Here is a 17,651-nt window from a genome sequence, read left to right as displayed (position 1 = left end):
TGCATCCTTTGTTGCCGTGAGATCAAACAATTTGAATTCAAACGTGTACAAGAAACTCATATGTGATAAAAGCACATTTTGTCATTCTGCCCGAGGCCTGTTCTGCGATTTGTGCAGCTGTTTGAACTTTTTGGGCATCAGATAATCATTTCATTCATTCATGAGAGATTTGATCATTTAAATTCTTTGTCAAAAATGACTTTGGGTGGTACTAAGGCATCACAAACTACGAACCATGTCGTTCTGATGTTGATTATGCAACACAGCTCGACTCGTTATTTCCCATTTGCCTAATTGAAACCATGACAATAGCCTGATCTGAACATTTAAAATGGCTATTGTAATTTAAGTAATGTTCCTAAAAAAGTGCCAATGGGGTTTTTTGTGCAGCATTTTCAAATGTGTCCTCTGTGTGCACTATGACATTTGCTGCACCCACCATGCTATAAGAGGGTGAAGGGAACACACAAACAAGGGTATACCAAATTAATGCATATCTTTTATTCATCAGCTAACAACTAAAGAAACAGCACGCTGTAGATATATTTACCCCACATATTCCTAGTTGTACTGTGTCTTTGCAATAAGAGACTAGGTTTTTGCTTCTCAGAGCCGATGCGAGTTTGCATGGAAATGCTGATGAAGTGTCCTATTTACAAATCAGAGGTTGACACATATAGAAAAATCACTGTTTCATATGAAAACCAAATGAAAGCAAACATGAGAATCGGAGTAAGAATAAGACACTGACCGGAACCTCATCGTCTTTGCAAATGAAAGATTTGCACGTATACGCACGACAGTCACATTTCAGTTTCACATATTTTTGGATTATCAGATTTTGAAGTCTCATGTGTGACAGAAATCTGCATTTGGTCATTGATTACAAAGAGCTGAAAGAGAAAAACAAAAACATATTACAAATGTCTGTTATATACAGTAAATGCAGTTGTCTTTGCAACATTATTACAAATTCAAAGAAATGCCAAGACAAATAAAAGTAAAAAGTGTCAGATTTTCCTCCAAATACGCCGGCAAACTAAACTGTCTGCCGTTTTTGGACATGGTATTTTCTGTTGCATTAGTTTCGGCTGTACAAAATTTACCAGACATTTAAAAAATAATCATCAATTAACTAAATATTAGCCACTGGTCACAATAAAAAAAACATGTTCCGTGTATCTGTCTGTGCAGGTTTGCAGGTTTTACAGTGTTTTTCACCACGAACTTCACAGCAACATATTGATTGATAAAATCCCACATGTAACAAAGTACAAACCTGTGCAGGTTTACATCATGCCTCACTGTGTAGATTTTGTTTTTAGTTCTGACGAAACTCCACAGAGCAGACACAGGTCAACTGACAATTTAATCACAAAGGGACTGTGAACATGGTGAAAGGCAACAAACCAAGACTGTATAGTTGATAAACAGCATGACTAATGCTGCAGTGTGTAATACATGGTGACGTGCAGACAGGGTCCAGATATACCGTGTCCAGTAATTAGCTGAGCTAAGATGACAGGTTTGGTGCATAATACTGCAAATGATGTGAATTCACTGTGTATTAAACTCTCAGGGATAGTCAGATTTCTGGGGCTTATGCTATTGACCCAGAAATTGGTTAGACTGCATTAAGACTGTATGATGTGCTTAGTTTGCTTTAGAGCATAGAGACATTTATATGCATAAAGATGGCCATTCAACCACAGCATTCATTTGTTGTGCTTTTTCAATCTCACAGCCAAAGCTCAGCGCGGACCTTTGCGCATTCGCTATGCCATCCCATCAATCGCTCTTTGAAAGGGGGGAGCATCAGAGACCGCTAATTGCAGTCAAATTGCCAAATTTCATACGAGCCCGCACCAAACGGACGAAACAAACAATGCCAAATGATGAGACATTGTTTCTCGTCGCAACGCAATACGAACAAATCCACTCAGTAGTCCCCTAAAAACACACGTAATTAAAAATATATGAAGTTTTACAAAATATGAATTATCCAAAATGCAGCACAAAAGCGCCTCTGTTGTTAATATTCATGTCTATTTAAATTACAGATAAGCGTTGGATGGGATGTGATACCATTATTTATATCATGTTTGGTCATGTATTATCGTGAGTGTTGGCGACTGAGGGGATGAGCTGCATGTTTGTACAGATTGTCTCTAAGTATACTCTACTGTATATCTATGCATAGTGCAAGATCTTCTAAACACGAGTTACTTCGACGTATGCAGTTATCAAACCAACTTCTATGGCTATACGCACGTGTTACCATGTTGTGCATCTCAGAAAGTGACATCATCGTTGACCTGTAGAAGTCAATAGTGCATTATTTTGCAAAAGAAAAAAAAAACAACAAAACAAAGAAAGGAAATACTTGTTTGTATAAAAATAGTCATTTAAAATATGCTTCACACGGGCCCAGAACCAACAGATTTAAGAGATTTCTAACAGAACTTTCCAGAGAAACATTAGACACTTGTTGTGATGCAAATGTACTCAAGTGTATTGCAACTGGAAGACATGTTTTATGGGTGTATTCAGACATATAATTAAGAAAAAAAGAAAAGGTTGTAAAGTTACAATAAAACATAGGACTGTGCCTCGATGTAACCCCTCTGTCTCAAACTTTGCATATATTATAAGTTGATACTTTAGTGTGAAGCGCTTTGGTTCAGGTGCAGGTAAATACAGATCATCAGTTTCAAACAAGTATGATTTCAACCTGCTTATACTAGTAAAATGCCCCAAAAGAAATGTTATGTGTGCATATTTTCAGGAATAAGGGCCACTGTAAATTCTGACGTTTTTATTTTAACAATTTTGGCGAATTACGCGGAATTCTGTGAGCAAAGCCAGAATTACAGGATTAAATTAAAGGTGCACTTTGACAAGTTGGGGATGAGACTCATCAACTTTCCTTAGAATTAGCACCTTTTAATCTCTGAATTCCAAAAAAAGTCATAATGTCAGAGATGTGAAAAAAAGTCAGAATTCAATTTTCTCTCCTTTTTTTTTTTATTTTTTTTTTACAGTGGCCGTTATCCTCTTCCACAGATGTAGACCTGCAGTTAAAAATCATTTTCTCTCAGTTGCAACACACCTGAATGCAGTTGTGATTATCTGAGTAAAGTTACAACACACATTAAGATTAAACTCAACACAAGTGCAACATGTGACCATAATCCACAAGAGCAGTTGGTTTTGGAGACTCGAACACCACATATTATCCTTCAGTATATGCATGAGGCCAGTTCGCTGTATTTTTAGGATACATTAATTATTCTCTCCCCAAATCTGCAAACAAGACAGCAGAGATTTAACAGCCTCATAATCTCTGCTTTGAGATACTACATTGAAATTTGTTTCATGATCTCACATTTAAAATGATCATCCCAGAGCTGTGCCTGCTGGAGGAGAAACTACCTCGCTAAATGTGTCTCGCCGGAGCTAAACGTTTCCAAACGCATGAACAGGCTGTGCAGCTTTTGTCAACACCTACATGGTGGTCAAATTCACGGTTACAGCTAAATTCATGTGGTAGATTAAATCAGATTTAGGCTCCCGTGTGTGTTTAGCTTTGAATCAATTTGAAAAGACAGGACTGGGAGCCAGACACATAGCTGCAACAAAAACCTGTGTTATTTTGGGATAAGAACATATCATCTGCACGGTTCATTAACACTCATGAAACGCATCTAATTTGAGAGTGAGCTCAGTGCAGTCTCTCATTATTGTCAATGAAACACCTCCAGGATGTATTTTATGATGGGATGAGTCAGAAGAGCCTGCAACCTCTGGTTGCCTGTTCATATTTACAAATCCAAACCAAACTGTTAAACACCGCAGGGATGGAGAGTTAAGTGATACTTTAATGAGTAGTGTTCCCCTTGATGATTCAGTCCTGTAAAGCATTTCTTGTAGCTCACAATGCATTGTACTGATAAAGGTAATAAAGTCATTCTGCCTGTTTTTTGAACACGGTCTCATTCCTGATTAAAATAGACACATTGCATCAATGCATCAGTCCAGAGGCCCGGTCTCTTCAAAACTGTGTAAATGTTGTTCGTTTCTCGAGAACCTCAAGGTAATCCGGATCAATATGAAGCTTTGCTTTCAGTTCCCAGTACTCGCTCCTGTTGGGCTCTACATAAACAGTACTTGGCGCTGTACAATAAAGTATTGTCTGTTGTATTCTCTCCGGGTGCACGTATTGATGCCTTGCATCACAGTCTGAGGTATACTGACTCGACGAGTGAGCTGCGTGCTTGCATGGTAACGTATTGCTGTAGCGTGTGTGCTTCTCAGGCTCGAGCGGCTCTCTGTAGTAACACAGATCATCTTGGTGAGGGGTGCAGGGCTTGTTGAGAGGCTCAGGAGTAGTGGCACTGTATTCAGAGCTTATTACATTACTGGCTGCCTCCTCATCCGAGTTACCCAGAAAAGCGCCGCTCAACTCGTCAAAGTCTCTAAATCCGTCCACCGATTTGCTGTCCGTCGGGGTGTGGGCAGTGGTTCTGCATGAGGACTCTGTGGCAGGTGGGATGTACTCGTACACATGTCCGGCAGATGTTCTGACTTTGGGGATGGACGCCTTTTTGTAGAGGCCGTATTCCATGTTGAGTGAGCTGATGCAGGCATTCATCGAGATATTCTGCTTGTTTTGACTCTTCTGACGTCTCTTTTTCATCGCCACAAACATTCCCGCGGCCACAAACACAGACACAATGAACATGAGGAGCAGGGCAAGAATCATCACAGATAAAGGAATGGCGCCGTATTGTGTGTCAGAGTCCAAGGATGTTTCTATGGTGATAGTGCTGCCAGGGAAAGATTCTTCAGAGGGTGGGATCATGGAGGCAAGTATATCAGAGTTATTAGGGCAGAAATTAGCTGTCTTAATGTATCTCATGTCCTCTCCAGCTAGCCTCTTAGGCGAGCCACAGATGACATTGTTTACAACTGTGCCTGTGCTGAGCTGCTCGAGCCACATCTTCAGCTCCAGTATGCTACAAGAGCAGTCCCAGGGATTCTCGAACAAATCGACTTGCACCAGCGCTGTAAGCTGATCTAACACACCGCTGACAGGCAGATACCGCAGATGGTTGTTGCGAAGATTCAGTCTGGCTAGTGTCAGGCCGGTAAACGTTCCCACTGGCAAAGTTTTCAGCAGGTTGTTGTTGAGGAAGAGAAGCTGAAGTTTGGGTACGTGCTGGAAGGTGTCAGAGGTGACCTCTCTGATGACGTTGTATTCTAAGTACAAGAACTGCAGGGTGTCCAAGCCGTAAAACATGTCAGCTGCGAGACGGTCGATCAGATTCCCGTTAAGGTAGAGTCTTCTGAGATGTGTCAAGTCGGCAAATGCCCTGTCGTGTATGCGAGCTATTCGATTGTTGCCAAGATGAAGCAGATCTAATCCAGTGGCTTCGATGAAATCTGATCTCCGCACCAAAGGGATGTAGTTCCCTGTCAGATACATCTTTTTGGGATTGTAAGGTTTGGGATCTAAGTCCGAGATTTGCTCAATCTTTCTTTCCTGGCAGTTCACGTTCAGGCCTAGGTCTGAAATTTGAAGATTGCAGGTACAGGCAGTCGGGCAATCTAAAGGCACGGGGGATTTGGTTTGATATGAAATAATCTGTCCGTAGTTTTGCGGTTTATTCGATGGGATGCGAGAAGTGGGCCTTGATTTTAATTTGCCTGACTGGCGAGGTCCCTTCGTGGGCCTCGATGACGACCGGGCAATCCCAGATGAGGTGAGAGAGCTTGTGACTTGAGCCGGGGTGGTCCTATAGTATGCATCGGTGCTCAAATGTGGCAGAGGTGGCATCTCGTACTCAGCGATGGCTCTCCTCGGGCACAACTCCTGTTTGGAAACCTCATCAAGATCTCTCCCGTGGAGACGGAAAGGGAACTCGCAAACAACATCGCCTACTAAAGCTGTGTACGATATGCTCTCCAGCCAGGTTTTAAGAGCGATCAGCTCACAGGAGCAGTTCCAGGGGTTCTCCTCCAGCTGTAACTCCACAACACTGTTCATGTGCTCCAGCAGGCCCGAGTAGGGGAGCACTTTGAGCTGATTGCCCCTCAAGTCCAAATGAGTCAGCGGTACATACTGGAAAATGTTCACAGGCAGAGCAGATATTAAGTTGTCATTTAGAATCAGGACTTCCAGATGTCGAAGTCTGCTGAAGGCATTGGGCGCCACATGAGTGATATAATTGTAATCAATTTGCAGATACTCCAGACTTTCAAGGCCAAAGAAAAACTCTTCCTTCAAGGCATCAATCTTGTTATTGTTTAGATGCAATCGTTTTAATCCCTGAAGTCCATTAAAAGCTCCCGCTTCCACCTCAGATATGTCATTATTCCCCAGATGCAGTATTGTAAGTCCATTGTACTCAGTGAAGTCATTGGCGGATAGCTTTTTCAAAATGTTCCCTGTGAGCAGCAGATGATACTGAGGGAAGTGCACTGGCTTTATGTCGGAGAGACTTACAATTCCTCTGTTTTCACAGCTCACCGTGAGTATCCCCTCTCTCTCCTCGCAGGCACACAGTCTTTGACATACTTCTCCATAACTGCCAAACATCTCAATGGTGCACACTGACGTTGCACTCAGCAAAACATATGACATCCAAAGATGCATTTTCCTGCAAATGACAGGGGGAGGTTGGTGTGGGGGGGCCGAGCTCGCAGTCCTGCTAAGATATCCTCAATGTCATCTGGAAACAAAAAAGACACATACAAAGTGATGTGAAAACAGGCAGGCTTGCACTGAAAGCAACTTACACACACACACACACACACACACACACACACACACAGCAAGCTGTACCCTGCATGAGTCAAAGCTTCATTTGCTGTTACCCAGAGGTAACTTCTGGCTGTGTGGCTGCTGATTTAAAATGGCTCAAACAAAAAAAAAAAAAAAAAGCAGGGCACAAAGCAACTCCTTCAAGCTATGTAAATAACACAATAAAAAGCAAGGTCAAAGCGAGACATATAAGCGCAAAACAGCGGTCCAGATCCGTTGTGAGGGAGGGAGTTGGGGGAAGCCATATCGCATTTGCCTCTCAAGACATGAAAGACGCAATTAAATCATGCGTTTGAATTTAAAGCTAGGGAACTAAAAAAAATGACAAAGAGGGTTAGCTGGGAATTTCTGCATCACAGTGCACGCCTCGTCAGACACGAGACAGCCTGCATAATTTCTGTCTCATAACTCCCTGGTATAAAACACGTACCTCACGCACATTGATGAAGATGTCGGCTCGTTGTTGGGTGTTTCAGCGCATTTTTTTTTCTTTCTTTCTTTCTTTCTTTTTTTTTTTAAATAATCCCGTCCAATGAAAGAAAGAGAAAAAGAAAGGGAGGGGAAAAAAAAGAAACAAGAGAATGGGATCTAGTCAACGCGAGGAGCGCGTTGGTATGTCGCCTCTAACGCACCGGAGAGGATGAAAGAAACGCTGATCAACCATAACTGCCAAACGCTTCTATTTAACCCGACTGTGCCAGAGGAGACACCGCTATGCCTGCTAACAAAGTTGCTTATTCTCTCTCTCTCTCTCTCTCTCTCTCTCTCTCTCTCTCTCTCTCTCTCTCGCTCCCCGTGGACGCGCGCAGCACACGCACGCGCCAGCCCGCCCGCACACTCGGTGGTCGGTCGGGAGGATGTCAAGTCATTTCATGCACAAAGAATCAGCTCAGTGGAGCCTCATACCGAGATACCCCCCCCCCCAAAAAAAAGAAGGGAAAAAAAAAAAGATGTTGACCTACCTACGGAAAAGATGTCCCAAAAAATATCAATAATTCACCGGGCGCGGCGCGCTCCTGCGCTCAAGCGGGTTGTTAAACCGCTTATCATGTTATTCATCCCGAGAAGGAGGGGGAAAAAAAGAAATTATAAAATAAAACACAAGCCTTCCCCTGAATGCCAGGTTACATCAGCTTTTTTTTTTTTTTTTTCTCTGCCTGTCCTGTAATGTTTGGTGGCTGGGGAGCGGGAGATGGAGCCTGGAACACCGGTGACAGTGTGTCTTTATTTTGACCTGACAGGGATTGATTACATCTCTCCAGCCCTCACATTGACAGCAGTTTATTTATCCCCAGCTGCTATTTTTGGAACATCTTAAGCCAGAGTGCCTGAGGTGCCCTGTCGGCTGATCAGGCTTTTTTTTTTTTTTTTTTAAACTTTCTGTCCACATCCAATGTGCCACTCCGAGGTCAGAGGTTGTTAAAAGGTTTACTGTTCAGTCAGAATTGTGTCACAATCCCTGTAACAGCGGGAGATTCTTGAATAAACTGTCACACTGATCCCATTTCAACTCCTCAAAAGCAGCACTAAAGTGCTTATATGGCCTGTGCAGAACAGCCTCAGTAATCATGTCATCCACTGCATAATGCATGAACACACTGGGGCTTTGCCATGCTAGGATGAGTATTGATCACCCTGTGCCAGCAGAGAACGCCTGGAAATGAAAATTTATAGAGGTGCATCATTTTTACCTTTTGTGGCTTATTAAAATTAAAACAGTAAACTGTGAGTCACATAGAGTATGACTCATCGGCCTTTTACTGAGCGTTTTCTCACCTGATCTTAATGACAACCAAATCTCTGTTATCTCAGAGGTGCAATTAGAGTAAATTAGCCAACCCTCTCATTTTTAATTTATCAGATCTGAGCTGGTGGCGTATGTCGCATGCAAATAATAGGTACCGATGGTTTTTAGTGACAGGGCCAAAAGGTAAAGAAAGGGACCTGTCACCGCTCGACCTGATGTGGTGTCACTGATGTGGAAACACGTCAAGTATTGCTGTATATCGCCGTGTCCTCGTGGAGCTATATCCATCATCCTCTCCACTTGGCTCTTGCTCACATGGGAGGAGAGCAGGCACATCAGGGACACTGCCTGTGGCTCGTGTTAAAGAGTATGAAGGCTGTATTCAGCCTGCATGCAATTTCATTTGTGCTTCTGTTTCCTCTGCCTTCAGAGATTCATGCTGCATACTGGGCTACAGCCTCAGCATTAGCTAAACCCCATCATTACACCACTATTCCTGCATAAATTAGCATTGATGTTTGTTGCAATGTGATAATCAAATTATGCAGCGTGCTTATATCTTATTTCGAGAAAAAGAACCGTCATCGCAGCTATCTGAATGAGGGGCGTATCTGTTATGAATACTGATGAAATATTCTTTTAAATTTGGCTCTGTGGCTGTTGTTTCTTTGCATTTTCGACGCTGTTCTCACATATGCTTGCGTCTCCCCGCAGTATGAAAAGTCATGTTTGGCCGTGGTCACAATGTGCAGAGGGAACATGAGCCGACGCAGGCGATGCATGATACGAGCCTCATTTAATATCTCCCCAAGTTTTCCATGACACTGAACATAATCTCCAACTGGGAGCAAAAGACTCTCTCTCTCTCACGCCCTCTCCCTCTACACTCTCACACATACTCACACATGCAGACACACATAAGAAGGGAATCAGCATAACAAATGAGAGGAAGAAAATGATGATGACTAACAATTATGCGTTCCAAGGTCAGAAATACACAAATGGAGTTGGAGCCGTGCCACAGAGGATGATGGGTAGCGCCCCTGATGTATGTTCCTTACAGATGGCGCGTCGCACTTTGTCAACTGTGTCCAGCTGGAGCGTGCAAGAACACTCGGCGTCCCAGCGAACGGTTCTGCTATTGTCTGGCAACAACATTACTGTCAGGGCTCCGTGTTGCATCAGAAGGGATGTTACACAGCCAACGACTAGACGACACAGATTATTATGTCAGCAGCAGGGCATCATAATAGTTTGTGAGTAAGCGACTTTATTTATTCACATTGGACAGTTTAAGAGCAGCGATGTCACAAAGTGCTTCACAGAGCCAGAAGTGGACAAAAAACAAAAAAATAAGCAGGAAATAAAAGACTAAATAAATAAATCACACAAATGCACCTTGAAACACATTAATCTTGTGCTGCTTTCTAAAGGTGGGAGAACTGTGTTCAAAACATTCAGAAATCTAAAATGATTTTCATCCAAATTGTTTTTTTAATTATCAGTTTTGAGGTCATGATGTTTACGTATTTACTAACTTCAGCAGTTAGCGGTTGCTACTCTAGTAATATGTTTCCCCCCAATTTGTTCTTAATATGATGTTGACAGGTAGCCTTTTGTTACAAATTGCACCTTTAGAGGCATGCTGCCATTCCAAAGTGTCAGTTTTGACAAGTTGGGAGTGAGACTCAATTTTTCATACAGAAGACCTTTAAATGTGTCCACAATGTTCACCAATATTAAAGGAGCAATTTGTAAGATATGGCCAGAGTGTGAAGAAACAAAGATGGTGACATTTCATCAAAGATGTCTATGTACTGTGTTGAACATATCTACTGAAGTAAGCATGCCAACCAGCTAGCCTCAGTCCATCCCAATACAAAGCTTCTGATGGAAATACCAACATCTCCCCAGTGCTCCTGGCTCCCGGTCTGGACTGCTAGCTGCGTGGCTAACTGAACTATCTAGTTAACTTCAGCAGACAACTGCAGTTAATGGCGGCTATTGATATGTCGCCCCCCCCGAAAAAAATAGTATGAATTCAACAGGTAGCCATTTGTTACATATTGCAACTTTAAAGGTGTTCACAATGTCTGCAGATATTGTTTCAATCATTCAAACTAACATTACCAGAATAGTTAGAAGAGAAGTTAGCAGGCTAACCAGCTAGCCTCAGTCCATCCCAATACAAAGCTACTGATGGAAATACCAACATTTCCCCGTGCTCCTAGCTCCCAGTCCAGACCGTGAGCTGCACGGCTAATTGAACGGCTAACTGAACTATCTAGCTAACTTCAGCCGACCACTGCAGTTAATGGTGGCTGGTGATATGTCGGCCCCCCCAAAAAAAGTACCCCCCAGGTAGCCATTTGTTACGTATTGCACTTTAAAGGTGTTCACAATGTCTGCAGATATTCTTTCAATCATTCAAACTAACATTATCAGAATAGTTAGTACAGAAGTGAGCATGCTAACCAGCTAGCCAGCCGATCTTTTGTACAGGCAAAAGGCAACAGTATAGTAGTATTGAGCTTAAGCTCAACATAAATGACATAAAACTCACCAACGGTCTTGGTTTGTCTTTCCACATCACCTCATCACACCTCTTCTGTCCCCGCCTGTCGTGTCTTGTCATCCCTGTAGTCACATTCTTGGTCAGAGTTGCTGTGAATCACCTCTGTACTGTATACCCTGTTATCAGACTGACCTCAGTCAGTTTGGGAGGCTGTGGTCAGTCACAGTTCGGTGTCCAGCCGTTTTCACTCTCACGTCAGGCAGTCACATCCGGTTTAGCTGGGCGCTGTCGCCCATGGTGACTCGCCCTGTGATCTGAGGTCCGGTCTGCACAAACTCTAGGGCCATTGGCTCCGCGGCTAAGTGAGCCATGAACTAATATGTTATGATTGCAGCAAAAGAAAAGACCCAAATGCAGACTCCAAACAGGCAAATGGAGGAAGAAAAAGCAAGCTTTAATGAAAACCTGATATAAAATAAAGAAAATAGCCAGAAGAAAAAAAACAAGAAACAAGAAAATACAAAACATTCAAAAATCAATCCAAGTACAAACAGTGGGAAACAGGCAGGAGTGCAGATGAAACACCAGGAACAAAATAAAGGAAATGATAACAAGAGAGGGAAAGACCCAGACGTAATATACAAGGGAAGGGACTAACTAGACAGTTGAAAATAATGGGGTAATTTAAAAAGGCAGGAAAAACTCAAAGACTGGAGGTGGAAAGTAAAAGATGACACATAAGGACAAATCAACCAAAATAAAACAACTTCACCAAAAACCCAAACCATGACATAATTAACTGTTGGTAGCAGTTGTTCATTACTTGGGCGACATGCTGCCATTGTTTGGAGCAACCTTTGCATTCCAACCATATTGTCCTAATTATATCTTTGAAGCTGCTATAAGCGTTTCATCATTTTAGCTAACTTCCTGTCCATTTTGTGGTCAGCAATTACCCTCCCTTTTCTCCACGTCGCCATATGAATGTGGAGTGGTAATCGCCAGACATGGCAGCAAACATGAGGATCCTGCTGTCGGGACAGGGTCGCCTCATTCCGGCGTTCTCAGTCCTGATTGGATTAAGTGAGCAGGGATACCAGAACATTGTTTTTCTCTTTTTCTGCATGAACAGGGGGAGGGGAGACCTGGGTGTCTGACCCTCTCTATAACAGTTATTATTGTTGGAATATAGCACTAAAAGCTTTACTAAAAGCTTTGAGCCTTACAGATATTTGTGAAAGTGGTCTACCTATAAATTGATGTAACATAGAAAAATGAAGGAAAATACTCTACTTTGTTAATAACCTTCGCCCTGTACTTGTACTTTGCATAAAAGTATCTGGTGCAGAAACAACCTGTGACCTGTGCTGAGGACAGCAAGGAGATGGTCAGATTAGGCTCTCAGGAGCTGCTTCAAAGGGGAGAATGTTGCAGACGGCCTGACACACCACATCATGCTTAATGTTTGAAAAATGTGTCCAGCAGGGAGGTGCAGTGTTTTCCCCAACAAGTCCTGGGACCCACAACTGAAGGCTCCGCTGAATGACAAAAAAAAACAACAGGAATTTCATGTCAGGGAACGAAGAGGACCTGAGGTGGGGACAGAGGAAGCAGAAGAGGTAGATCATCGAGGTCAAAAAAAAAAGCTGCAACAGGAAGAAGACTGAGGACAGCCTGCAGCAGAGGAATGTGAGCGAGTTTGTAGGGGCAAGAAAAACATCTTCGGATACAAGAAATCTAACAGCAGGCGGTCGGAGAACATGCCTCCCAGGGTATGTGCAGCCTCCCTCCAGGAGGTGGGGGGGGAGATGATGGCCACATTATCAGCCATCACGGACAACACCTCTCACCCCCCACATGGATCCCTGTGCCCAGGGCGGCTCTCTCTATGGCATGCAGCTCCATAAATAAAGGCACACAGAACATGTTTTTCATCTCTGCTGCCACGAGGCTCTACAGTCTCCACCATAATAACCCCCAGACAATAAGATGTCATTTTGTATAATCATTTCGGAGCTATTAATTAAGTGTCCACTATCTGCTCAAACATATACAATGGTGTCATTCAAATGCAAATTTTAAAATCAAATTATATTCATTACACACAGTTTATCTAATGTAGTCTGTTATCTATGAACACTTTTACCCTTTATTTCACAACACTTTCATATCTCTAATTCTTTTTATGCACTGTGTGACACATAGTGTGATTTATATTGTGCATATAATCCAGGATGGGAGGAGTTATTACTGTTGTCAGTTATTACAACATTAAAGTAGTGTAACTGGATTGCTTTCTGTTACTTTGTGGTTACCTCAATATCAAACATTTGCAAATAAAGAAATTGCAAAAATAACATTTATTTAATTCTAATATTGAGTCTGTATATATTTACTTAAAGGGTAAAACATTAAAGTGTGTTTATGGGTCGTGGGGAGCACTGCTGCATATGTGGAAAAACAAGTGGTTAAAGCCTTCTGTGGCTCCAGGGGCAGCTTGATGTAATCTGATAAATTGCCTCCAGTGATGTCACTCGATGGCTACATTGCATTGTGGGTAATGCAGGCGCCAGGTTTTAAAAGCAGTCCACTCGTCTAGCATTGTGTTCCTACAACACTGCTGGACTCAATATGGACAGTTTTAAGGCAAAATGTTGAAATCGATACAGCAGAACCAGATATATCACCTTTTTTACTCCACGATTGCGCTTCCTTTTTCAAACCTGGTGCCTACATTTCCCACAATGCAATTCAGCCACTGAGTGGCATCACTGGAGGCAATTTATCAGATTACATGCAGCTTCCTCTGGAACCACAAAAGACTTTGTGCAACTTTTTTCACATATGCAGTGGTTCTCCCCAAGACCTGCACACACACTTTAATGTTCTACATTGGTGGAGTTACCCTTTAAGATCAGAGCAATGCTGTGTAAGACTTGAAGTGAAGTGTATCATTTTTTATGTTAGAACTGTAATCCCGTTAATAATCCCTTCTTTTTAAAAAATTTTTTGAAACCTTACCTGAATACAAATTTTGTGCATATGACATTAAAATCTTTCACCCCTTCTTTATCATCATCTTTTAAGAACATAGTGGAAAATATGCAGTAATACCACCAACTTGGCGGCCTGGACTTTCGAAGACCTAATATTAAACTGAATTTAATTCATTTGACCTGCAGATGACTTCCTGTTGTTTGATATAATTGGGATTTTCCCAGCTACACCCCAGTCACCTGAGGGGGGAGGGGAGAAGGGAGGGTGTCTGTCTTTGAATTTGTGCCCCTGTGGTTTTTTCTTTCCAAAATTTCTCCAGCTGAGGTTTTGATGTTGGATTAGCAGCAATACATAAAGTTGTCGACGTGATATATTTGTGTACGATATATTTTTGCCATATATGACGTTACTCAGTCTTTTCCTCAACTAGCCCTGCTTCAGTGTCACCTTAACTTTCCCTTGTGAGATCTATAACGTTTACGATGCCATAATTCCACATCCTCAAGATCATAACATTTTTTATATCAAGGGCCCACTGACAGATACTCCTCGAACTGCTGACGCCCCGTTTAGGCCTTTGGATTGTTTTATGTTTCATGCTGTTTGTTTATGATGCAAGTGCTGATGCTGTCTTTGAAAGTGCTTTGTTCTTCTTCCCCTGTCAGTGGAATTAAAGCAAAAATCACCCAGTGGCTCCATCACATCCTGCCTGACACCTCCTGGAAACGTTTCGAAGGACCGCTGGTGGTCCATGAACCCCGGTGTGAACACCGCTGCTCATAACAAGGAGCAGGATCAGAGCCCTTTGTGTTGTTTTGTTGGTTTTCTGTTTTTTTTTTTTTTTTTTGTTAGCTGCCATGACGCCACCTGTTGGTTAAAATTAAGAACTACAAAAGCAGGAGGCGACAAAAGACAAAGTGAGATCAATACTATATCTGAGGGGATGACGGTGCTGCCTCCATACTGTGTCTGAGACAAGCAGGGTAAAACTGGCAGGTAGAGTTTCTTCTCATTTTCCTCTCTTGCCTGTAAAGGAACATAGTTGTGTGCCCTGCAGAACATCATGAATACATGCATGTTTAAAACACATCCTGACCAATAAATTAATCATACGTTTTAGGTGACCTGTATAGATGACATGGACGTGGCAGTCAGTCTGTGCTGGTGCTGCATCACTGCGCATTTGGCTGGAAATGAAGAGAACAAGACGGAAATAAATTTTTCCCCAAGACTTGACTGAAACAGCACTTTATGTGGCTGGAAGATCAGAAACCAACAAAAGCAAAACTTGATTTCTTTTAACCTGACTGGCCATGTTAACACTTGAACAGTGACCTCCAAAAAACTGAAGAGAGCTGCTTGTTGAAGATGTGAGTGGACGTCTGAAGCACCGGGGTCAAGAACTAGAATTATTACCAACAGTTGCTGCCCCCCCCCCCACCCACCCAAAAAAAAAAAAAGAAAAAGAAAAGCTATTGGTATCCTTGAGTGTGACTGCTTCATTTCTATGACATGCGGTAAAAGAGATCAAACCAAAGCAAATGGAAGTAACTGCAAGCAATTTCACTCCAGTTACGTCCATTTGCTTCAGTCTGATCTCTGACAAGAACTCAGAGCGGTGAGTGCTTCACTCCGACGGCTGCGGGTTTACGGTGACTGAGAGGAACATTTAAGTGAAATAGGAAAAGTTTATCTTCACGAAAAAAATACACGTATCAGATGCAGTGATGGAATATAACTAAGAACGTGTACTCAAGTACTGTGTTGCATTACAGTACAATAGTACATGTGTTTTCCATTTTATGCTGCTTTCCATTTCTACTACGTTGCATTTGAGATGGAGATAATGTCAGTTTTACTCCTTATGTGTTGAAGGCATTAGTTATTAGTCACCTTTCAGATTCAGGTTATTAATACAGGATAAAAATCAACAGATAATTTATAATGCATTAATACTTCCAACATGGAGGTTATGTTTGTTCGTCTGCGTCCGTTTGTTGGTTGGTTTGTCAGCAGGAATTCACAATAACTTACTGAACAGATTACCACACAATCTGTATGGAGGATGAGTCCCAACCCCAGAATACACCCCATTAACTTTTGGTGCCCATCCAGGAATGTCTTCTCGCTCTTTATGACATTGAGGGAGGTTGAGAGGATGTTCAACTTTTTAGTTAATTTCTCAGAGAATAACTCGTGAATCTTGATGAGAGAAATCTGGCGGATTTTGGTGACTGGTGTCGAGGAGTGAGCACAGTCTGAAGTGGATCCTAATAATAATCCGGTTTGATTTGATATCGGATTAGGCCTGGTTGGATTAAAGTAGATTTAACGGAGGTATGCACTCACCTGATATACCTGATATATATATATATATATATATATATATATATATATATATATATATATATATATATATATATATATATATATATATATATATATATATAATATATATATATATATATATATATATATATATATATATATATATATATGAAGTAATCAAAATAGCCCCACTTTAATGTACCCGTGCCAAAACTAAAGTGATGATGGGGCGGCTGTGGCTCAGGGGTAGAGCAAGGATCTTGTTCGCTGGTTCGATTCCCCCTGGTCTGCATGTTGAAGGGTCTTTGGGCAAGATACCGAACCCCAAACTGCTCCTGATGTGCTGGTCGGCACCTTGCATGGCAGCCACCAATATCAGTGCATGAGTGTATGTATGAATTACTGTAAGTCTCTTTGGACAGAAGTGTCTCATCAGTGATAAACTTTTTCCTCCCTTAATCAAATCTATCAAGTCTATTTTTCTTGTTTTCTTGTCACATTTTCTTCATGTATTTCTTCTATTTTTTCTCCATGCTCATCCCTGTTCTTTCACCTTTTCTCACTCTCTCCCTAACTCCTGCAGATGCTGGAATTATATGATTGGGCAATTATCTTTTCGTTAACCTGCACCAACCCATGCAATCTAGCAAATTAGGAGTAATTCTGCCTCAAACCTCAAGGTGTCACTGCTGGCTTAGGAAAGAATCTTGTTGGTTTACCCTCCCCACTCCTTCCTTTGTTGTCTCTTTTCTGTGTTTAGGGTCAGGATCATTTACTGGCTCACGGCTGGAAAATTCATTTAAATGATTTGAACTGAATATGTAGCAGATCCATTAATCAAACGAAGATGGACCAACTCAGAATCTGTCATGTGATTAAACGTTCAGTCCTAAATCTCGGTGCTTTGGTTTGCAGCTTTTTCGTCTGAGGCTTATTGTTCAGAAGTGGCACGTTGTAGATCCTGTTTCTGAGTTGAGTCTGCCATAAACTTGCAGCACAGCTCGGGGGGAACATTCTCTCTTAAAACTGATGGCAGATTCTGTGCAATTTGTTTCCTCCTGTCACACGCATTTCGAAGCCAGAAAAGAGCAAAGAGTTAATTTGCTTGCGAGGAGAAAAACACGACATGCATTAATTAGCATTTAGAAAGACTACGCATGAAACAATGTTGCCTCTCTTAGATGAAATATAACACCTAAAACACCGCGAGCCACCGCTTGAAAAAAAAAAATGCTACACGC

At 41.9% G+C, this 17,651-nt stretch overlaps 1 protein-coding gene and 1 long non-coding RNA gene across 4 annotated transcripts in view; one reads left to right on the top strand and one right to left on the bottom strand.

Moving 5' to 3' along the window:
- LOC119026074 overlaps positions 1 to 13,442 on the top strand; it is a 33,697-nt gene extending 20,255 nt beyond the window's left edge. Inside the window, exon 3 of the long non-coding RNA XR_005077030.1 lies at positions 12,571 to 13,442. This is a non-coding gene — a long non-coding RNA (uncharacterized LOC119026074). The remainder of the gene's footprint in view (positions 1 to 12,570) is intronic.
- On the bottom strand, positions 482 to 12,553 carry slitrk5b (SLIT and NTRK-like family, member 5b). Of its 3 annotated transcripts, none has more exons than XM_037110173.1 (2): positions 11,134 to 12,553; positions 482 to 6,731 (listed from the first exon to the last, which is right to left on the bottom strand). In XM_037110173.1, the coding sequence occupies exon 2, from the start codon at positions 6,653 to 6,655 to the stop codon at positions 4,052 to 4,054; it is 2,604 nt and encodes an 867-aa protein (XP_036966068.1). In that variant the 5' UTR covers positions 6,656 to 6,731; positions 11,134 to 12,553; the 3' UTR covers positions 482 to 4,051. The 3 variants fall into 3 exon arrangements, with proteins under 3 accessions (XP_036966068.1, XP_036966067.1, XP_036966069.1); XM_037110172.1 differs by lacking the exon at positions 11,134 to 12,553 and adding an exon at positions 7,254 to 7,552; XM_037110174.1 differs by lacking the exon at positions 11,134 to 12,553 and adding an exon at positions 7,263 to 7,552.
- Positions 13,443 to 17,651: the final 4,209 nt, after the last annotated feature.

Source organism: Acanthopagrus latus, chromosome 9 (assembly GCF_904848185.1).
Source record: "Acanthopagrus latus isolate v.2019 chromosome 9, fAcaLat1.1, whole genome shotgun sequence".
In the NCBI taxonomy this organism is placed as follows: Eukaryota; Metazoa; Chordata; class Actinopteri; order Spariformes; family Sparidae; genus Acanthopagrus; species Acanthopagrus latus.
This window is presented reverse-complemented; position numbering and strand designations above follow the sequence as displayed.

Excerpts from the sequence above, each read along its gene's own strand:
- slitrk5b (XM_037110173.1), bottom strand. The coding sequence starts at position 6,655 with ATGCATCTTTGGATGTCATATGTTTTGCTGAGTGCAACGTCAGTGTGC.